General features: G+C 35.1%; 1 protein-coding gene across 1 annotated transcript in view; it reads left to right on the forward strand.

Moving 5' to 3' along the window:
- Nucleotides 1-24,984, forward strand: part of DMD (dystrophin) — a 1,828,382-nt gene that overhangs the window by 905,094 nt on the left and 898,304 nt on the right. The window contains 2 exon segments of the mRNA XM_078146592.1: nucleotides 18,511-18,658; nucleotides 22,150-22,299. Of these exon segments, the coding sequence (XP_078002718.1) occupies nucleotides 18,511-18,658; nucleotides 22,150-22,299 (298 nt within the window).

Consider the following 24,984-nt stretch of genomic DNA (forward strand, 5'->3'; position numbering starts at 1 on the left):
GTATGTTGTGTTACATGGTTTGATAGTCAGAGAGCTAGACTTTAAGTTATAAGATTCTAAAGCCTTCTAGACTGTGACCCTGGACCGTTGTCTTAATGTCTCTGAGATGCCAAATGGTGGTTAAGGACATTTGTCCTATCCTTCTCAAAGGTTTCCCATAAGGAAAACACTTTAATATAAAGTTTTATACTTGGAGGTGGTGAGACAGGGTCCGTGTTTTAGTTAAATGCTTCTTGAATTCAAAAGCTTTATTGACTGAAATTGTACTTACTGAGCAATACCTGTGTCTTAAAGAAATGGTGACATGTCTTCTAGCATTGCAGGCTTGGGCCGGAGTTTATCTATGCCTTCACTGCTTAAGCAAGGGTTTACAAAGTAAATTAATAACATAAACAAGTTGGCAAGAGGCATGCTTAAATCTTCTGAAATAATGAGCTGTTTTCAAAGACTTTAGCATATTAATTATTCACATGCAAATGAATTCTATTAATTTCAAATTGACCTTATCTAATTCATTGAAGTAGGCCTAGCAGGAGGCATTCTGTTAACAATTTCTGTTACTCTATACACTGGAAAGTAATAAGATTGCATTAAAAAAAAACAGAAAATATTCTGCAATTTGGCCTTTCCTGCTTGAGATAGACCTTACCTCCAATTTTTCTGAACTAGTGAGACGAGTTCAACTCAATAAGCCTAGTTAAGTTCCTTTGATGTCCAAAGCATCCTCCTAGACACTGGTTACACAAAAATAAGAAGCAGAAATTGTTCCTGCTCTATAAGGAATTTACATTTTACTTGAACATTGAATCTTTAAAATTGATTAGTCTACACAGATTTATTTTTTAATGGGTTTATACCGTAGGAGTTGAATTCTCTTTCCTTTGGAAATTATTAACTCTCTTCCAATATTATACTTTTAGTTCTGGGAAATTAACCACAGACCTTTATAACCTTAAAATTAATGGTAAAAATAAGAATGATAATTAATCAGTTCACTCTAGATGTTCTTCAAGATTTAATATACTTAAGAAGTTAATGCCATCAACTTTCACAGCCTCTTGAATCATAAATAAATGATCCCTTGATTAAAACTTACTGGACATTTTGCTTCATTTTGGTCTCTGTTGAAGAGTACTTAATAATTATGGCACTCTTGCTAAAAGCTGAAAACTGATATATGTATAGAAATAACCATACAGGGAAAGTGCCAATATTTGAACCCATGAACAAAGAGAAAGAAGAAATTGCCTCCATCAGGTATCACATCAATATGGTTAACTCTAAAATTTTCTGAAACTTTAAAAGTACAATAAACCATGAGAAGAAACCTCATTTTTCTTAGTCATTTGATGAAAAATTATGAATGTCCTTGAACATTTTATCAGACATCAAAGAACAGATGGGTAGAGACCTGCTTATCCACAGACCCTGTGGCTAATAATATCTGCATAGATATTTCTCTGATGTGACAAAAAAATAACAATTTTGGCAGTGGATTCATGGTAAAAATTTCTTGTAGCTATAGCCTGGATAAAGGCAAACTCCTTCTGTTCCAGAATTTGTATCTATTAAAAACAAGTATATGGATGGTCCTGTTGTATAAGAAACTGACTTGTCTAGTTTAAACTCACCTCATTGTTTGAGAAATAGAGTAGAACTTCTGGAATATTTGTTATTCAGTTACTGGTTGTCATTTAGGAACAGGAATTCATATGTCTCCGGCCATCTCAGTAGGTGGTTGAGAATACCTGGCTTATCAAACAAGGTGATGAGTTTGATCCCCATCAATTTCTTCTATGCCAGCAACTCTAATTCTAATTTGGCTCCCCATAAAACAGATACTTATTGTTAATTACAACCATTGACAAGTTAAAGTGTGTACATGGATCCATACAGTGTTAGTTTATCTTTGTATGGCCAGTGCCTAATGTGATGCTTTGTATATAGTAAGTTTTATTTGGAGGCAGCTTAGTGGCTTAGTGAATAGAGTGCTGGGCCTCGTGTCCAGAAGACCTGAATTCAAATCCAGTCTCAGACACTTACTAGCTGTGTGACCAGGGGCAAGTAATTTAACCTCTATTTACCTTAATCCACTGGAGAAGGAAATGGCAAACCATTCCTTGTATCTTTGTCAAGAAAACCCCATAGAGAGTCAGAAAAAGCTGCATGTGACTGAACAATAAACAAGAGTTTTGAAAAATTTGTTGAAACAAATTGAATTGACTATGTATTGGAGAGGTTGATGTCGAAGGTCAGAATAAGCTTTAGACAGGTCAATAGCCAGTTAGTTGGAAATAATTGAGATCTACTTTGGAATATGGGTGACTTCAGTCTTTGCCAGTCATTCTCTTTCTCCTCTCACCAGTTATGGCTTATTTTTAGAATCTGTTTCATCTCTACCCAGCAAGCTAGAGGCAGGAGAAGGTGAAATCTCTGTGTGTAGAGAGAGTAGAACAGTAGAAATGTTACAAGGCTGCTCACCCTGCAGCTCTTGCTCTCTCACATTTTAGCCTAGAGGAAAAGAGTAATCAGATTTGAACTTTGTATTTACTGTGCTTTCAGAAGTTAACAAAATATAAAACCCAAAATGTTCTCTTTCCTTTTTCTCTGCAACACCAAACCTGAGCAAGATCCTAACAATTTTTCAATTTACCACATACCCTACTTGTCACTACCCTGGCTTTCCATTTACTGTAAGAGAATACACAAGTCAGAAGCTGCTATGATCAATTACTTTTTCTGAATCAATATACATATGTAAATATATGCAATGTACACATTGTTCATGTAAACATTAGCTTTGCCAACTATCTATGTGTATAACCATTTCCTCATATTCCATGATGACACTGTAAATTAGTCTAGTGACTGATCAGATAGGTACAGCTCTTCTGTGACTTGAATTATCTGGCCCTATACCTGAAGAAGATGATGAAGACACAATCTAGTTTTAGTCCTCATTAGAACTGTAGACCTACTTTTCTAACCCAAAGCATGTTGCCTAGCACCATTAGTATACCCTGAAGGGTGCAGCAATGCCATAGGGGACTCCATAGCAAAACTTCTAGGCTTTTATTTAAGGGTTTAGTCTCCTCTCATTATTTAAATTGGTTTGAGAGTTATGGTACATAATCTTCATTTATAGTGCATGTTACTAAGCCCTTGTAAAGTAAGTGTCCATCAGTATACCTGTTTATCAGGGAGTGCAGATAATTTACCTGTGAAGTTGAGGTGAAATATCTTTATGCTTCATCTCAGTCCTCCCTACCCCTGATTTGTACATAGGTGAACTGACCAGCCTCTCACACCTAGTTGTGCAAGAGCTTTATGATTGACTGTTCATTTTTGTATCCCATGGAGACCAAGCTTATTCAGCAAAGCCCTCTCAGTTTGTCAAAGGGCTTGACCAATACAAGTCTGGCATCATGTAGTCATTGTTTTCTGTTAGTATTCTTTCTGGCAGGTTATAGCTAAGTGATAAGCTTCTTCCACTTTTCCCTCAGCTTAGAGGTACCATGGTTTAGAGTATCGTCAGTCTCTCTCTGTCCCCAGGCATGTCATAACAGAAATCAGTAGGCAAGTATATCTGAGTCAGAGGGAGGGTAAAAAGCCTGTGGCATTTCTCACAGTGGAGTTGTGTATATATGTACGGTGAAAGCCAAATGTTAAGTCCTCTGAAATTCTTGTTCTGAGGTCTGCTGCTACTGTGTTCATCAATGTGCTCATAAACTCAAATTGTAGGTTCCCTTCAGAAGGGTAAGGTATAGTTGTTGACTTCTTGATGCAAGCCAAGACTAACACCTCCTTGAGCAACGAGCTTTCAAAGTGACTACCTTGGTCTGAATGGATCCTGGCAATAAATTCTTACACTGCAAAATACTACTCTTGTAACATTTCAGCAATTGTGGAAGATGCTCTTTTACTGTGGTTTTTTTATATATGTATGTATGTGTAGATATATGTATATATTTGTATATATGTATAAACACATATGTATTATACAGTAGTCAGTCATCAATAATATTTATTGCAATAGCCTACTTGTTGTTCTGCCTGGACAAATCTGTCCGCACTGCAGTCTATCCTGCATTCAGCCACCAAAATAATTTTCCGAAAGCATAATTCCAACCATTTCATACAACAAACACATCTCACTCTTATTGGTGAAATCTATAGTCATCTTGGGACAGTTAAATTTATTCCTGGGTAGTTTTAGGTCCTCTCTTGACCCACATGTCCAAAACTATCAGTTACAATTATGATGGCCACAGGGAGCTATGGACTAGCTAGGTAGCACTAACTACTTACCGAAATTCAAGGAGGGACCACTGATAGTCCAGTCCAGTACTCCACTGCACAGCTCCAATTTGTCTTAGTAGTAAGATCCCTTGTCTTAATAGTAAGTAATTATTCTGATAATTAGTTCCTTTCAAAGGGCTGAAACTTTAATTGTTTCTATCACAGTCTTTACTTAACATCTATCCACTATCAAAGTGCTTTAATGCCTATCTTCTTCACAGTCATCTGCAGACAACTGAAACAAATAAGGCCAATTCAATGAAACAAAGTTCATATATTCTATTGGAATGCTCTCTTCTCTGCTGAACTAACTCCCAAATGTACTGCCATTTCTTGTAACTTAGCAACTTGGGTTTCACATATAGCTGTCCTGCTTCCTTAGTGTATCAGCAGAGCTTGGTTGTTTCATAGCCTTTGGGATAGGGTATTAGTCTTCCCTGGCTGTAGTAGTATATACTGAATTTTAGTTGCTAGTGCTGCAACCTACTGTTGGTAAGTAGCACTTAATTTGCTTCAGGTAAGAATATGTCAGTGGATTATTTCCTGTCCACATTCATGAGATTTTCATCAATATACATCATTATTGAACTTCTCAATGACAGTCTACTTCAAAGCTAAAAACTTTAGCTTATGTATTGGATAGCAAATTCTAGCTTCTATTGGCTAAATTCAACTAGTTTATGGTGACCATCACTCTTAATACAGGACTGATCCCAAGCTCTATGAATTTGCCTCCATATTCAAGACAAAAACCTTTCTTGGGTCTGCATAAGTACAGTAGTACATGTATGAGTATAGTGTATGAGTATAGTAGTACATATATGCAATAGTAGTACATATATGAGACAGTTGACTAAATCTTTGGAAGCTTGTTCATATCTGTCAATTCAATGATCTCTTAAAGACTCTGAATTTTAAGACATTTTGGTATTTCTTGTCTTTCTTTTAATATGTGCTTGAGTGAAATCTTTTAGTACTTTAGTCAAAGCAGCGGAATCTGTAACAGATTTACTATTATAATCGACTAAGACCTAGAAAAGTGCTGAGGCCTTGTGAAGGTTCTTTGAATATGGTGACATCAGAGTGCTTCTGTCTTCTCTGTGTCTGTGCTAATGCGTTATTGAGATACTATGTAACATATATTTGACAGAGGCTTTGACAAACTGATATTTGTCTTTTGAAAGGTTTAGTACATTTTCTCTAACCTAGTCAACATTTTCATCAATCTTTCCTCTTGTCCTTCCAGAGTCTTCCCAAAGATGGTGATTTCACTAGGTTACTCCAAACTTGTAGGTAGTTTATATCTGCAACCCCTTTTTTTGTCAGTTTTCAGAAAGCAGTAGGTGCCTTGGGACTTATGCTCTAACTAGTAAAAATCCATTTCAGTCAATGAAAACAGTCTTTTTCTTGTCTTCCTCTCCTATGAGACTCTGAAAAGAGCCACCACATAGGCCCGATACTGACTGCCTGACAAATAGTCCAAGGCACCTTGAATGGTGGTCTAGTTCACTTTGTGTGTGTGTGTGTGTGTGTGTGTGTGTGTGTATATGTGCGTATGCGTTCAAAATCTAGTTGTCTAGATGCATCTATATCTTTCCATTATTTGATGAAACCCCTTTAGATGATACAAGTGATCCATTGAATTAATCCTGTTATGATGCCATTGATTAGCAGGTTCTTAATATGATTTCTGACTTTATCCATGTTAGAAAAAGGAATTTTACTAGATCATTCCCTGAATTATCAGGAGTCCGTAAACTCGATCCTGTGGGGGTGCCCCTCTGGTACGTCCTATATTCTTGAATACAAGAAGAATAGCCCTGACTTTTTGCTGACCTTCTGCCAAACACATCTTCTAATTCTTACAGTACTAGCGAGTTATCAGAATCAGATCCACAAATGTTGAAGAATGTCAGTGCCATTGATTGTTACTACTTGACCCTCTGCTTGTAGACCCCTGCATAAGCCACACAGGGTTGGCCAACTCATGGAAATATTTAATCATAGCTTGTTGTTTGTAGTATTTTGCTAATACTTTGAGTAGCTTGGAGCTGGGAAAAAGTATAACTGTCATTCTGTTGATAGTTCTGTACACACCCAAGCCAGAAACCATTGCTCTGTTGATACCAGTGACTTCCTTAAGGAATTTTAAGGTTACCCAACGTATCCCAAGTATGGGTAGTTTTTTTCACCTAGTCCTCCCAGACCAAATCCTTCTAGAGCATGTAAAGTTATTTTCCTTAAGTGATCATAAGATGGCAGAATCACATTGATCTTTTGTGCTCCACTGTCCAGAACAACAGTGTAGCATATATACTTATAGCTATAATAACCTCTCTATATAGTCTTGAGTCAAGATGGAAAAGAAAGGAACATGTGACCTACATATGATTATCTTCTCTGCCTTTCTAGTTTTCTCTTTATGATGGTCATGTGTCAGGCTGGAGTGACCTCCACTCCTTTATCCCATAATCTTTCAATTTGTCCACTAGTCCATACTTTTAATCAATCTCTTTGGTCAGCTCTGTACCTGCAGGACAGTACCCCTGATTATTTTCCATGACTATACTCAATAAGATGTTAATGAAATAGTTAAGGTTGTAAATTTATGAGAGGTGGTATCTTATTGGGCCATGGACAACTACTAAAATATTTCTCATCTTTTACTAATTTGTCACAGGATCAAGGTCATTACATTATATATCAGTAATAGAGATGTCCTCCAGCTTCAGTTAGTGCTATAGATCTTTGTCTATTTCAGTGATCCAAATCATTTCTACTTTTTTTGTTTTTTTAACCAGTCTCATTTGGTGTCTTTCCACTCATTCCAAGAATTGAGATGGTGATTCCCCTTTGTGTTAAATGGTATTGTCAAACGCTGAAAGCACCATTCCTCTAATAGGCCAGAGTCATCAGATAACTCAAAAGATTTTTAACATCCCTGACTCCAGAGTTTCTTTCCTTTAGACCCACAGATATGTGGACACCTTGATACTTTCCATCAAATAATTGATTAGTCTCTGTCAGTCTTTTAGTAGCTCTCTTGTATACCCTGGCTTAGATATCTATGGATTCTTCCCCAGCAGAGAAGGGCTGCATTCCTGAAAAAGCTCCTATCTTGGACTCACTTATGTTCTCTGAAAGGAGGTTATTTGTCTGGGACCTACTCTGTGTGTGTGTTGTGTGTGTGTGTGTGTGTGTGTGTGTCTGTGTCTATGTTTGTGCTCATATCAAGTGATCTGGCCTCTGAGATAGTTGAACTATACCTTTCAATGCTTGTGGACCTTTTGGGTCCTTTTCATGGCTAATATTATTCTGCTTTTTTTTTTTTTGTAACTAATCCTCTGTATAACCAAAAGAGAGATTTGATTTCTGGCATAGAGAATGAAAGTTTAGTCTCACTGACTCACCAACATAAAGCTTTCCCATTATAATGCCTGCTATCTGGTTTTAGCTTCCTATATAGGTGACAATGCAAGCATTCTTCCAGATTTGTACCTCAGCTACTTTGCTATGCTATGCCACCAATTTTATTCAACTTTGCTGAAGCATTCTTTAACTTCCAAGGGAAGATTTTGAGCCAATTTCCTGGTATGTTTCCATACTTGTATTTTTTTCAGGGATTTTTGACTTGTCATCTGGGTCTGGTAATTCCTGAACTCACTCCAGAATAAATTCTTCTACAACCCACCAATTCTTATATATAGAACATTTACTCCAAATGTCAGTATTCCCTTTTAAATTTTGATGACCATAACACAACTTTTCAAATTCTACACATATAGTTTCAAAATACTGATTAATAATGCCAATTTTACATGAGCCATCTAACAAAATAATAGCCTTCTGGTTTTCTAAACTGACTTACGTCTTTCACTACCCCCATGTATCCATTGACTCATTTGCCAAAATCATTTTCTTAAAGCACAAGTCATCTCTCTTACCTTCTCAGTAAATTTCAGTACCACCCTATTACTTCCAGGATCAAATATCAACTGTTGTTGTTCAGTTGTTACAGTCGTGTCCAACTCTTCGTGACCCCATTTGAGGTTTTCTTGGCAAAGATACTGGAGTGGTTTGGCATTTCCTTCTCCAGCTCATTTTACAGACGAGGAAACTGAGGCAAAAACAAGTTAAATGACTCTCCCAGTTAAGAAATAACACTCCATGTGACTTGCCCAGACATAGCTGGTAAGTGTAAGATTAGATTTCAGCTCAGAAAGGTTAATCTTCTGGATTTCAGGCCTGGCACTTTATCCATTGCACTCCCTACTGCCCAAATATAAAATACTCTAGTATTAGAAAGTCTGAAACCAAAGTTTATTACAGGAGTGTGTGAAGGAAAGCCTTTATTACAGTTCTCGCAAGAAGTACCTAGGACAGCACTTGTGCGCTGATATAGAAGCAGAGCCACCTTTTAAATGGTTAGTAAAATCCCTGTTCCTTCCATTTGAGCTGGAAATGGACCAACTCATTTAGGTTACACTCTTCCTGAACTGCCCATCCCATGTTACTCCTTGTCAAGTTCAGCCCTCCAGGTCATATATCCCATGTTCAAAAATGGTGGCTATCTCCACCCTTGGGGTGTGTCAGTTACTATTCAATAAATTCATTAAGTAAGCACAGTGGAGAAAAGCCTTTGCTCTGTCATTGACTGAGACTGGTTGCAACTGGTTTAGCCTCTAGGGCTCTGTCTTAAGGAAGTAGTGATTTTGCAGAGTGTTCAGGGCACTTTCTGATTGGTTGAGGGACTATCCCCAAGATGGTGGAAGTCCCCCTCAGAATTTACGGGTTCTGCTTGGAAGCCTAACTTCTAAATCTTTCTCACATCTAATATTTAAATCTGTCCTTCTTTTGTTCCAATTTTCTTATTACTTATTCTTCTCTGCACACTTAATCATCCAGCAATACCTACCTTCTTACTGTGCATATATGACACTCTACCTCCAGCCTCCATGCATTTTCGATGACTATTCCCCATTCTTGGAATGCCCTCCCTCCATACTGATCCCTTGTACCCCTGCCTTCCTTCAGTCCTCAACTTAAATCCAATTCACTTGCATTTCATGGCACCTCCTCCCTGATGTCATGGTCCTCTTTCATAACGAAGGACAAACAACAACAATAAAACCCACATTCTAGAATAGACCTTTCCCAGACACTTACTGCTAGTATCTTTTCTATCAGATTACCTTTCATTTATTCTCAATATCTTTTATATCCTTAGTTTTTTGCCTGTTGTCTCCCCCCATTGGAATGTAAACTCCTGAGGGTTGGGGCCTTCCTTTTCCTTTTCTTTTTATCCCCAGAGTACCACAGTGCTTTACATATAGTAACTGAGTTAATAAATGCTTGTTGACTGACCTGAGGAAAATGAACAAGTGTTTTAGTCTCATATTGTACACAACACAGTGAAGAAGTGCTCTAAAACAATTGAAATGCAGCAAGAAACAGTAAAGGAAATGTGCAAATTAGTAGCAATAACAGCAACTGCATTATACTCCCTCACCTAAATAACCATTAGCATCATAGTTAACTCCATTATATGCTAATGGAACAAAAGAATGCAGTCAATTCTGGCAATTGAAAGCAATACTCGGAAAAGCTGTGAAAACCCTAATATAAAATAACTGGGTGACAGGATCCAAAACAATCCTTAACACACCAGAATATTGGGCCATATTTAAGATGATGAAATTTTGTAGGGATAAATATAAAAGTCTTACACTTGGATAAAAAAAAAATCAATGCCCCCCCCCAAAAAAAGATAAGGAAGTATGGAAAGACAGCTATTTGTCTGAAAAGATCTGGAGGTTTTGGTTGACAGCTCAACTATGTGATATGGCAGCCAAGAAAAACTAATTTGATTTTGGGCTTTCTTTGTTGTTGTTGTTTTGTTGTGTCTGACTCTTTGTGATCCTATTTGAGGTTTTCTTGGCAAAGATAAAGAAGTAGTTTGCTATTTCCTTCTCCAGCTCATTTCACATATGATAAGGCTGAGGCGAACAGGGTTAAGTGACTTGCTCAGGGTCACACAGCTAGTAAGTGTCTGAGGCTGGAGGATTTGAACTCAGTTCTTCCTGACTTCAAGCCTGGCTCTCTATCCACTGAGCCACCTAGCTGCTTCCACATAAGCAGCTACATAATGTGAAACATCATTCCAAGACTAAGGAGTTGACAGTCCTGCCATGTTCTGCCCTAATCAGGGCCTCTCTTGAGAATTATACTCAGTTTTTGGTTCTACATTTTAGGAAGGACATTTATAAGATTAAGACTATCCAAAGGAGGGTGATTGGGGTGGGAAAGGACCTGGCAAAAATACTATATGAATATCACTTGAAGATCCCAGATACGTTGAACCGGGAGAAAACTTAAGAATGAAACTATAGTTATTTTCATGTTATCTGAAACTATCTATGAAAGAAAAACTAGATATGTCCTATTGGTAATAAATATGTACTTCAAGTGGTCATGTAGAATAAAAGGACAAAGGAAGGAGTCATGGATATACATTTTGCAAAGTGGCAAATTTAGGTTCAATATCAGGAAAACAAACAAACTTCCCAAAGTGGAACTTCTGGCCAACTCAGCAAGCTATGCTTTACTAAGTGGCCTTTTAATAGACCCCATGACCAGTATTTATTAAGTATTTATTATATTCAGTATTTATTAAGCATCTACTATGTTTCAGACACTATGCTAAGCACTTCATTTGATCCTTACAACAATCAGGAGAGATGCTATTATTATCTTTATTTTACAGTTGGGCAAACTGAGGCAGACAGCTATTAGGTGATTTGCCCGAAGTCACATGACTAGTAGGTGTCTGAGTCTAGATTTGAACTCAGATCTTCCTGACTCCAGGACCAGCAGTCTATCCACTGCTGCCTCCTATGTTAAAGTTATAAGGCATTCTATATTGCTTCTAGTGGCTTTGAAAATCCATTGAAGTTTTTGCACATCTATTAGGAAGAAACCTGCAGTCAGGTCTAATGCTCAGCCAGAGTTTGAGGTTCTTTCAGGAATAGATAAGGAATTGGTTGTGAATGGGATGCTGTGGAGTACTGTATGTGATTACCAGAAACAACCTGAGCATACTTTGTGCCATACCCATTCTGAAAACCTACTTGATATTCATTCAACCAATTAATATTATGCATTTTTATTAATAGTTGGATAGTGTTATGCTAAATCCTAAACAAGAGAAAATATTTATATTTAACATGATATCTGTCCTAATGGACTTACAGCATAGTTGGGAGAATAATATACAAACATAAATGACTTTAATTCACATAATTAGTTAATAAGCATTTATTAAACACCTACTACATGCACTGTGCTAAGTGTTGGGGATAAAAATAAAAAGACAAGGGCCAGTCCTTGCTCTGAAGGAGCTTACAATCTAATGGAAGAGACAACATGTAAACAAATATATACAAAGCAAATTATATACAGAATAAATAGGAAATAATTGACAGAGGGAAGGCACTGGAATTAAGAGAGTTTGGGGAAAAGCTTCATATAGAATGTGGGATTTTAATTGGGCCTTAAAGGAAGGCAGGAGAGTCAAGAGGTAGAGATGACAAGGAAGAGCATTCCAGGTATGGCGCAGAAAGCAAAAATACCTGGAGCTGAGAGGTGGAATGTCTTGTTCAGGGAATAGCAAGGAGGTCAGTGTCACTGATCAAGCAGTATATGAGGGAGGGTGTGATATATAAGGAGTCTAGAAAGGTGAAAAGGGAGAGGGGTAGATTGTGAAGGGCTTTGAATTCCAAATGGGGATTTTATATTTGATCTTGGAAATGATAGGGAGCCACAGGAATTTACTGAGTGGAAGGAGTTAAGATGGTTGAACCTGTACTTTCAGATAATCATTTTAGCAACTGAATAGAGTACAGACTAGAGTGGGGAGAGACTTAGGTAAGGAAAACCAACCAGCCAGCTATAGTCAAGGAAGAGTCAAGGTGTGAGGACGTAAATGCCTGAACCATGGTGGTGGTAGTATTAGAGGAGAGAATATTTTTGAGAAGTCAAAAAAATAAATCAACAGGCCTTGATAACATATGGGATATGGGGGTAGGGTGAGAGATGGTGAGGAGTTGAGGATAATACCTAGTTTGTTTTGCCTGGGGAACTGAGAAGATGGTAGTGCCCTTAACAGTAAGAGATAAGTTTAGAAGTGGGGTGGGATTTGGGAAGGAAGATAATGAGGTCAGTTTTTGACATATTGAATTTAAGATGTCTACTGGACATCCAGTTTGAGATATCTAACAAGTAGATAGAGTTGCAAGGCTGGATATCAGCAGAGAAACTAAGGTTGGGTAAGTAGATGTGATAGTCATCAGTGTAGTTGTGATAATTAAGTCTAAGGGAGCTAAGAAGATCTCCAATTGACATAATATAGAACAGAGCCTTGTGTGATACCCATGGTTAATAGGCATGACCTAGATGAAGATCCTCCAAAGGAGACTAAGCAGAAATGGTAAGATAGAAGGAGAAGTAGGAGACAGCATTGTCCCAAAAACCTAGAGAGAAGAGAGTATAAAGAAAAAGAGGGTGATCAACAGTGTCAAAGGCTGCAGAGAGGGCAAGAAGGCCATTGGAAAAAAAAGGACATTGGATTTAACAATTAAGAGATCCTTGTTAACTTTAGAGGAGAAGTTTCAGCTGATGATTAGGTTGGAAGTCAAATTGTAGAGAGTTAAGAAAAGTGAGAGGAGAGGAAGTGGAGGAATCTATGGCACATGGCCTTTTCCAGAAGTTTAGCCATGAAAGTCAGGAAATATACAGAATGACAGAATGGATAGAAGGATCAAGGGAAGTTTTTTTGAGAATGAGAAAGACATGGGAATATTTGTCACTTAAAATCTCTAGACCTGACCCCATCTATAAAATAGGGCATTATACAAAATGACCTCTGTGGGCCTTTTCAGCGCTATATTTCTGCTCCTATGAGCTATAATCTTTCTGCTAAATTCTAGTTTCTCATTGCCAACTGTCTATTAAATATCTCCACCTAGACACTCCAGTGTATTGTACATATATGTATATGTATGTGTGTGTGTTTTTGTATCTCTGTCTTAGAACCTATGCTTGCATGGTAGTGATAATGAAGTAGAAAGATAGATGTGAGCAATGTTTTTGAGGGGAAATGGATAGAATTTAGCCATTGGTTGGATTTGAAAGAAAAGAAAGAGGGAAGAACCAAAGATAACCTTCAGGTTTAACACGTGGAAAACCTAGTCATTGGAGGTAGGAATAATATAGTCAGAATAAGAAATAAGAAATTATTTGGCACATATTCAAGTTAGTGTGCCAGAGGTATGGATGTGTAGGAAATACATATATATGGACATACAGAAAACTGGTGGTGCAAGTCTGAAGCTTGGAAGACAGGTCAGAGCCACACCTAGATCTCAGGGAATGATTGCATAGATTCGGGAATTAGTAAGATTGCCATTGGAGAGATGTTAATGGGAAAAGAGAAGAAAGCCAAAGATACAAAGAGAACAAGGAGGTAGTAAAGGAGTTAGAAAACTAGTTACAGAGATATGAGAAGAGCCAGGTGGGCAGCTAAGAGTGGAGAGAAATTATCTAGCTAAGAAGGGGTGGTCAAGACTATGGAATGCTGTAGAAAGATCAAGGAAGATGAGGACACAATGAAGTCTTGGTCATTAGGAGACAATTACTAGCCTTTGATAAAAATATTTTCTTGTAGACAGGACAAAAGACAGATTGCAAGAGGTTCTCTCATTGATCCTAAGAGTAATATCGTTCTATGGAAAGAGCCATGAATTTGAAACAAAGGGACCTGGGTTATCTCTAGGATGATTTCTGTGGTTCCTTTTAGGGCTCTTAATCTATGCTGCTATGACTGCATGATTTAGGTGTAGAGGAGGCATTGATACATAATGTTTTGTTTTCAGGAAGATCTGGGTTCAATTTTTACTCCTCATATGTACTAGATGTGTTACCATAGATAAGTAACTTAATTTTTCAATACCTAAGTCACTTAACTTTTCAATACGTCAGGTACCTCTTTAAGGCTATAAATTACAGTTGAATTGCTTCTCTACATCTGTGGGAGAAGTTTCCCGGAATTCCTCACTCCAATAAAATTGCAGTTCTGGACCACAGATTGGAATAATGGGTTTATACACAAAACCACAGAGGTAATAATAATAGAGAGTCAAAACTAGAATTCAAGTCTTGGCTCTTCTCACTATATGACACTTGCCTTGTGATTCTCCCAGGAGTATTTGAATTTAAATAAAACCTAGAGATTTAAAACAAATTAATCATTCTAGAAGTATACAATATCACATATCAGTGAGGCAGATGAGGCAAACATTTTGTTATTTAGTGGGCTTCCCCCAGAAACCAACTACTGAATGACTGTAGTCATATGAATAGCACTTTGGCATATGAATAGCATTTTAGCTGTGAAACTGTGATGCTCACTATATAAAATGATGAGCACATGGTACAAAACAATATCTTTGTAGCTCTCCTTTTCTACTTATGCATATCTTCCACCATAATGCTGTTCCGCTTCCTTAACCTTCATTAAGAATATTTATAATATAAATTATAACATAACTGATACTTCAACCAGGAAACTGCTGCTTTGGGGGGAAATAACTAAGTGCATTACAATGACTCCAAAAATAAAATATCTAAGACTTAATTGCAGATGGGTAATGTTAACTGTCCCATTCATTATTATTACTACCACCACATGCCTGAATAAATCCTTCCATAAACATTAAGCTAGTAGGTAAACAAAGAAATAACACTTCATGTAATGAATGTTAATATAAAGAATTTTTAAACAGTTCTGTCAAAAGACAGCTTTGAGAATGTTTACTATATTCTTTCATTTTTCAATTATCTGAAGACACAAAAACAAATTACAGCTTGTAAAGTTTCAAATCAAAGCTTTTGAAATGAGTAGAAAACATTTATAGTTTGGGAAATAAAACATAACCAGGCTAGGGTTAAGTTGCTTGTATCATATATTTATGTCAAAATGTACAAAAAAACTGAAAGAAAAGGACTACAAAAATGTTTCTATTTTTAAAAAATTACATCATTTTTAAAAATCAGAAAAAAATTATCTCATTAGCACAATGTCAGTGACAATATTATGGCAAATAGCTTATCTGAAACTTCTCTATTTTATGTATGCTTTACATCATGTATTTAATCTTGAGATTACTAGGAAAGTATGCTTTTAAAATCCATGAAATCTTATGAAAGCTTCCAACTTTTACACTGTAGCTTAAGGTTAATTATAGAATGTACTTAATTATATATCATGTATGGGTAAGTACCTACTGCACTTACTATCTTAATTCACTATAAAAGTAGAAAGTATGGCACATTTAGGAAAGAGATATTTTATGGTGTTTATGGATTTATACCAAAACAAGATCTATCAAAATAAAAGGCAGTTGATCAGAGCATGTATGCAAAAACATGGATTGAATTCTATCCATCACTAACTCATATGATTTTAAGGCAGTCTTCACTCTTACAAAATAAGATGTTATGTGTGTTCCTTCTTCTGCTGATAACATTCATTTGCTATAAATAATTACAGCTCCCTGGAACTACTTTGCAATGCCATGTAGTTTTAGAAATAAGTCTCTTTCTATACTAGACATTTCAACTCAAATTTCAAAGCTTACCTATCCTGATTCCACATACCATGAACATTTACATAATTTTCTTTCCCTAACTCCAATCCCCCAATTTTCTTTTAATTTTATAATGGGAAAATATTCATTTTTTTTATCATTCACTACAATGATCAGAAGTTATCATTAAGTTTTATATTTTCACCTCCATTTAACACCCAGAGTTATACTGCAATCAAAGGGTTTAGACATTTTGGAATTTATCTCCTATAATTTCTTCTTGCCTTCTATACTCAAAATAAATGACTTTTTATTGAGATTGTTTCTGTGACAAAGAGAAGAAAGAGAAAGAGAAGATTGTCTTATGTTTTAAGGGCAACCTTGATTATGAGGTCAGATTAATATTTAGGATTTCATTTTCTAATTTGGAGGTTTTAATTTTTAGCATGGCTTTTCATTTTCCTATTAATTTATTTTATTTTTTTATCCTACTTCCTGAATTTGAAGTAGAACAATGCTCCTAGACAGATGTTGAAGGAAGGTCAAAACTTGTGCTTAACTTACCTCTTCCTTTAAAAGGATTCCTAAATAGATTTGCAAGAGTTTAACTGAGTCAGAGGAAGATTAATGGACGAACATTTTCTTGGAATAATGATGTAGTGGATAGAGTGCTAGGCTTTGAGACTGGAAGACCTAGGTACAAATTCTGTCTTTGACACTTACTAGCTTAATAACTGCACAAATCACTTAACTTCTATCAACTTCAGTTTTCCTTATCTGGAAAATGGAGACAATATCTATAATATTTACCCCTCAAAGTTATTATGAGAATCAACTGCAATGATAGTATGTAAGGTGAATTGAAAGCTTTTTAATGCTGTGTATGTGTACCCTATTGGTAGATATTTAAGGGAGCAGGAAATAGAAAATTCAGGCAATTGAGAATTCAGAAAAGGGAACAATTAAGAATTTGCAAAGGAAGTTATAAGGAAGTTATTGAGGAGATATAAATTAAGTATTTGACAAAAGTCCTTGAAACAGAAAAGAGAGACTAGAACAGCTAGTAAATGTTATTAAAAATTACTCAATGACCTCAACCCAAATTCTGTTTATATTGAAGTACTTGGAAAAGTAGCTTATGGAATTTTATACTGGAAAGAAATAATGGAAGAAAAAGGGTTCAACAAGGGAATGATAGTTACTTTTGTTATACAGCTTTCTTTCATATTTTTGGAATGAAATTAATTTACAAATAATCTTTAAAAACAAATTAGTTTGCTTGGCTATACTTTTAAAATGTATTATATGAAAAATATTATTTAAAAGCATTTGCCTGAATATTATAAATATATTTTATAACATGATATTCATTCTTGACAAACTGATGTCAGATATTGTACATCAATTTATTTCTTCCATCACTCAAATTACATTTTTCATAGTGTTTAAAAGTATAATAATTCAATTATTTAAATTGATAGTTATTTCATTATAAATTTAAGAGGAATATTTAAGGAAAATAGCATCTTAAAATATATTTCACATATTCTATTGTTTTTCTTATTACTATATTTTATGCTATTATAATTTTATATTTAAAAGTCAAAATTCATTTCTCTTCATCAATTAAAATTCATTTAATCCCAATTTAATTAGTGCTCATTAAGTGTATAAGACTTGATACTGGTCACTGCTGGGTATACCAAGAAGAATAAAATATAGTCCTTCCCCTCAAGGACCTTATAATCAATAATGAGAAATAAGTAAAAGGAGTAAAATAAAAAAGAAAATATGATAAATGCCCTAAGAGCAATACAGAGGTCTATAACATTCTAAGAATGGATAGATCATATCCCACTGTGGAGGTCAGAAAATCTTTCTTTAGGAAGTACATTTAAGATGAATCTTAAATGATTAATTGGCTTTGACCTGAAAGATTTTAATTTGGGGTGTTGGCAAAATGGATTTGCAGGAAGAGATAACAACATGACAAAAACGTGGCGTCGAACCTTTTTTAAGTAGTCAGTTTAGCTGGAGAAGTGGGGGTTGGTTAAGGAAAATAATGATTACATGGGGGAGAAAGTTAAATATGGGAAGCAAAAATAGGTTGTGGTACATACTGATTTCAAGAACAACTTTGACCAACTAAGTAATTTTGACTATTATAAATACCTAAATGAACTACAAAGGACCTATGAAGGAAGAAGCTATCTGTATCCAGAGAAAGAACTGATAAATAGTATGTATAGAATGATTTATATGTGCATGCATATTTGTGTCTAATGATAATCATCTCTCTAGTGTGTTTTAGAAATGCTTATTTTATTTCTTAAGTTCAGAGTAAAAGTTTTAAAAAGACTGAATGATGCCAGGATGAGGTGTTTAAACTTCATTTGGTTGACAATAAGGAGCCATTTAATGTTTTTGTATAGGAATATAACATAAAAATTATTTTAATTCAAATGAGTAGGATGTTTTCTTTAATAAAAGGCATTATGATCTTGATTTACTTTTCAAGTTACTTGTTGAGATATATGTTGTTAATAATAACTTTGCTGTTTTATTCTAGGTTAGAAGAACAAAAGAATATTTTGTCAGAATTTGAAGGTGACTTGAATGAATTTATTTTATGGTTAAAGGAATCAGAGAGCATTGTCAGTATCCCCCTTGAACCAGGAAACGAGCAGCAATTAAAGGATATACTGCAAAAAGTCAAGGTAACATTTGACATTTTTAAGTTCCCCACTTATTTGTACTTTTTAAGTATTTTAGTATTGGCTTGTCAGTAATTATGTTCATGTTTCTATACTAAGATATTTGTCAACATTTTATTTTTTAACCTTATTATTACAAGCCTTTTTAGAATTACAACCTTCTACCTTTCTTATTTGCTTTTGCAGCATTTTTATATTTCTCAAGGTGCTATTGTATGGCATAGATTTATTTTTAAATTAAATTTAGGTGAAATTTGTTTTATTTTGAGGATACTTATTATATAATGATGGAGTGCCAAAACTGAGATATTGAGAATCATTGTTTTTATATGTTTCATACTGTAGCTTAAAGTTTGTAGACAGCCAGAGGGAGGTACCACAGACATCTTACTGCCAAAATTGTTTCAGCCTCAAATGAAAAGGGTTCCAGTTAACAACAGTAACTGGATGTTCTTTCTCACTGAGCTAACACAAATGGCCCTGAATACAGTCAAGTCAATTTATAGGATTTTTGTGCTCACCTTTCTTGAATATTCTGGTTATCCCCTAATTGACCCACAACTAGCAGATAGGTAATTCAAAAATGAAACTGAATTAACTTATAATAATTTATTTTAATTCTAGGATCAATTAAATTCAAGTTTATATATAGAAATATATAATACAGTGTATTATGCATAAATATATGTGTATATATACTCACATGTGTATTATACAGGTGTGTATGTACATATATACACATGTGTATGACTGTGTGTATGTATACATGTGTGATACCTACTAAGTGTAGACAGAAGACAGTGTGTGGGGTAGTTGATAATTGACCTTGGATTGAGTAAAACTCAGGTTTAAGTCTAGCCTCTGAAACATACTAGGGAAAAAAAAGAGTCGAAAGCAGAGGGAGAGAGAGAGAACTCAAGAAGGAATCAAGGAGGAAAGAAAGATTGTAAAATGCTGTGATAGGTTCTAGGAACACAAAGACAAAATCAGAACAGTCCTTTCCCTCAAAGGTCTTGCCTTTTGGGGGAGGGTTAGATAATTAAAATAAGACAGTTTGAGAAGGAAAAAGTACTAATAGCTTATTAGAATCAATGAAGACCTTAGGAAAGAGATGAGACCTTGAAAGAAGATGATTTCTGAGAGGAGGAGATAAAAAGACAATTCATTGAAGACATGGAATTTGAGTTATACAAATATCTAGAGATAGGAAATATAGTGTCCTGATTGGTAAATTGGCTATAGTTCAATTTGGCTGGATAATGTAGTATAAAAACAGGGAAAATGTGGTGCAGTACTGGGAAGACAGGTAGGAGTTAGAACTAGATTCTAAGAGACATTGCATGCCAGACAGAATATTTTATAATTCATCCTAGAAGCAGTAGGAAGCCATAAATCCTTTGAAGAGTGCAGTGACATAGTCAGACTCATGCTTTAGTAAAGTTGTTTAGACACTTGTATGGAGTATAGATTGAATCACAGAAAACAATTTGAAACCTATTATGATTCAGGCAAGAGGCAATGAGGCCCTGAACTATGGTGGTAGCTGTATGAATGAACATAAGGGTGTGGATATAAGAGATATTATGGAAGTAGAATTGACAAAACAGCCATATAGGTGAGGGAGAGAGGAGAGTGAAGAATAACAACAAGTCTGCAAACCTGAGATAGAAGATTGAATGCCCTTACAGGTATAATAGAATGGTAGTACCTTTACAGAATTAAGGACCTTTGGAAGAAGTCAGGTTTGTGCAGTAAGATGATGAGTTCTATTTTGTATTGTTGAATTTGAGATATAAGTGTATCTTGCCAAAACTGGCTTCTGGGTTTCAAAGGGTTTTAAACTTTGGAAGATTTAAGGACAAATAAACAGACACCAAAGGGAAGTAGAACTACTGATAATTTAATGGTCCTATTGGTTTGAATATGTAGATAGGAGTATAGTTAGAATCGTATCATTCTTCAAGAAATATTTTGGTACCTGAAAAAGAAATAGCAGTGTAAGATCAAATCTTAAATTTCACTTTCACACTTTTACATCACACATAAATGATCACATTTCCTCCTTGGAAATCTATGTTTCCAGAATGTGCTTAAATTCAGATGAAGTAATATAAATATCTAGTCTAAAAGTCATATTTTAAGAGACATTGATAATTCACTCAGCAAACATTTTCTAAAAATTTTACTTGTTTACTGTGCTTAGTAGGTAATGAGGGATACAAAAGGGAGAATAAGAAACAATTCTTGCTGTCTGTTACTTTATAATCCAGTCAATGAGATCAGAGGTTTGGAGAAATAACTATGACAGGTTTCATAATAACAGATACGTGTTGTGGTAGCACAGATTGTCTCTGACTGAGAAAATCAGCTAAAACATTATGGTCGTGTTAACAATGATGCCATGGATGTGGACAATTAGAGATTATAGGGAGAAGAGAATTCTAAAATGGACAATGTGAGCAAATATATGGCAAATAAAGCACAGGATATATTAGGGGAATAGTGAGTAAACCAATATGGTTAGAATATAAAAATAAAGAGGGGACCTAGGAGAATATAGGTTGGAGCTGAATCACTGAGAACCTTGAATGCCATTCAAAAGAGTTTGGACTATATTTGGGAGGTGGTGGGGTTCATATATGATAACTGTATAAAGCCTAGGAAAATTCTATAAGAGTCACAGATTGAACTAAAGGACCAAAGACTGGAGGCTGTCAGCTAGGGTAGTCAGTGTAAAGAAGAGAAGAAGATTTGGGAGATATCATGGAGGCATAATCAATAGAATTGGGCACTTGATTATGTAAAGAGGGCAAGGAATAAGGAAGGTTCAAACCTTTTAAGCCTGGGAAGATTATGTTCATTAAGACTCTTTCTTTACCTGGGAAGTGTTACACACACACACACACACACACACACACACACACACACACACACACACACTCTCTCTCTTCTCTCTCTCTCTCTCTCTGTCTCACGCTGCTGACTTTTATATATAAACTATAACTTGGGAAATTGGTGAAACTTACAAATCTTGGACAATAGTTGTAATATCCTCTCATTTGGTGTTCCACTCTCAGAATATCTTCATCCTCTGGTGAATACTGTTCCCTGGACAGAATCACATGCATTGAGGCAATCCTATATCCCATCGTTGATGATCTGGTTCTATTTAAGGAGTACTTTTTTAAAGTTTGAAAGTCAGTTTTTGTAACCTCACATCACAACTACACAAAATAATCAACAATTTTCTTCATTAAAAACGTGTTTTCTCTGGGTATTAGACAACGTCTTTCCTTAGAATAGATTGAACTACCCGGAAGCCAATGGTTTCAGTCTATCAACTTTGGCCTGTGTGGAAAACTGTGGGTATTCAATAGTAGATTGAGTATTTGACCAAGTCATTCCATTTGATAGACTTATCAACCAGGACAAAGATAAGGGGGTTGAAAACCACCATAACTCATCGTAAATGTTGTTGTGTTTGCCGGTTTCAGTTACGAGTGGAAGAATTGCCTGGACGCCAGGGAATACTGAAACAATTAAATGAAACAGGAGGTACAGTTCTTATAAGTGAGACCGTAAACCCAGAAGAACAAGATAAACTGGAGAATAAACGCAAAGAGGCAAACCTTCGATGGATAAAGGTTAGACATATTGGCAACATCTCATGTGCAGTGCGCTGCAAGTGTCTGTTTCTGTGTTTTGTGAGTTTGTGTGCCGGCTCAGCTTTATGGTTTGTCACAGATGGAATTTGGGGTGACATTAGAAGAAAGTGTAAGTACTGAAACATCCAGTGCTATTCTTCAACATAAATTATTTTCAAGAGTTGGCCTGAAAATTGCCTAAGTAATTAATTGGATGTTCAGTTGTGCATGGAAAGCCTTTAGAAGAGATAAAGGTGACCCATGCAAAAAGTAAAATAAAGCAAAATCCCTAATTCTCACCCAGAGGATTTACTAAATAAATGATGGATGCGTGAAATTTATGCAGCTCCACATGCACATACAAAAAAGCCACCAAAGAAACCTATAACAAGCATCCAAGCTATCTTGGGAGCCCTCAACTTACAATATATGTTATACTCCCTTCAGCTCTTTATTTGCTTATTTTTAATTTGGGGTTTTAAAAAAGTGAAAACTTTTATGTGCAATGCTTTTCTCAATCCTGGATATTAGATACATATTTTAAATATATTCATTGTCATTTAAAATCCAACCTAAGCAAATACATTTTCATCAAAATAGAAATAATATTAAAATTATTTAAACTGAGATCATGACAAGGAGATTTTGCTGAAGTGAAATATTTAAGAAAGAATGAAAGTCAAAATAATGTTTTCATTCAAAATAGAAACATGGCGAATCAACAGTTCTTTGTTTATTCATCAATCTCCAACCTAATTGAAAGGTGTGAAGGATGTTGCAGAGAAACTTTTTTAATGCTAAGGCAATTTGAAAAGAAATAATAAAAAACTAAATTTAGAAATGTATCAGGTTATTTATTTCATTACTTTAAAACTATAGTGTTGAAGTTTCTCTAACAGATTGTATAATTTATTCAATAACTAGAACAGATGTCACTTTTATAAAAATATAATAAAAATCTATATTATATGTATTAGTTGCATATAGTAAGAGCAAAGTAGCAATTTAAAAAATAAATATTTTGAAATAAACATAATTTTAAACATAAGAAGTTTCATCAAAAATAAGCAAATAAACACGAAACAAGAGGCAAAATGTTGCAGAAGAACATTGGCTTTTTACAATGATAAAATAGGTTTTAAAAAAGCAATAAAAACAAATAAAAAGCTTTTTTTTAGGAATCATAGGTCTGGAACTAGAATGGACTTGTTTTACAGAAGAGGAACCTGAAGGTCAACAAGGTTAAGTGACTTGCCTAAGGTCATACAATTAATACATGACAGAACTGGATTTTGACTCTAAATCTAGCTCTTTTAACCCTGAGTCAAGCTGCCTCTCTTTTGTTTATGTCCCTTTTCAGTCCTACTTTAAAAAATTCTGTTACCTGTTGTACTATTTTCCATTTTTCTTCTTTTTTAAAAAATATAGTTATTATACATAGTATGTACACGTATTAAGTGCTTAATAAATGCATGTTGACTTATTGACAGTATATGCAAAGTGTCAAGTGTATTATATATATGTGTGTGTATACATATATACATACACATACATGCACACACACAGTGTTATGGTTCTGCTGATTTCCATATTCCTTTTTCTGTTCCATAGACATCATTTTACAGCACCATCACAATACATATGATTCGTTGAGCCATCTCCAATTTTTGAATGTATAGATTATTTCCGAGTATTTTTATTATTATAAATAGTATGCCTGTGGATATTTTATGCATTTAATTTAAGGGAGGGCAAATAACAGTTTAACTACCTTGTCCTACCTTGTTCATCTGCTTTAGAAACCTGATTTATAACTCCATTTTCCTCATCTGTAAAATGAGGGGATTGGATCAGTAGATTTCTAAGGCCCTTTCTCGTTCCAACATTCAAATATTTTTGTTATTCTGAAAACTAAAATATAAATGAAAATGACAGAGTTCATTATTAAGCCATCCTCTTTGCCTGCTGCATTCAACTCCCAGTCTCTCATTATTTCTGGTTTTCATGCCTTTTCTAGGCATTAACTCTTGGTCAGGCTAGAGTTAAGATCAATTGAAGAGAAAAAAAGAAAATAAGTCCAGCACATAATTTGTTATTCCTAATAATTAAAGATGCCCCTAAGTGGAATGACTGTACAGGAGGTAATGGGTTGCCCATTACTGGAGAGTTTCAGATGGAGTTTGGATGACTACTCATCACAGATATTTAAGGGAATTGCTCCTCTGGTTCTGTTTGGATTAGAGTGCCTTTACGTTCTCTGTTGATACTGTGAATGTCAACGTAACTAGACTTCTCCCTCTTTCATTGAGTGAACTCCCTTTCCTCCTAACCCTCAAAGAAAGCACTTAGATGTGATTATTAATATCCTAGTTACAGGCAAGAAATATTCTACCAAAAAAATTTGAAATATCATTATGTAATGCTTAAATGGAAGATGAATTTTTTTAAGTAAACCACTGATTCTCCTACTATATTCATCACTCAGTTTCCATATTAAAACTTTTACACAGACTTTTTTTAAAATAGAAAAATACATTAATCATCCTGCATTACAGAGAATAGTAGGTCAAAGATACTGTCAATACAGTATCTTTTCAATACAGTATCTCTTTAAAGGTTCTTGTCCATTTGCTTTTAATTGATTAACAATGATTTTAAAGAGAGTAAAAATGTTACAACTTATTG

This window comes from Phascolarctos cinereus, unplaced genomic scaffold (genome assembly GCF_003287225.1).
Source record: "Phascolarctos cinereus isolate Bilbo 61053 unplaced genomic scaffold, phaCin_HiC Scaffold_726;HRSCAF=1367, whole genome shotgun sequence".
Taxonomy (NCBI): Eukaryota; Metazoa; Chordata; class Mammalia; order Diprotodontia; family Phascolarctidae; genus Phascolarctos; species Phascolarctos cinereus.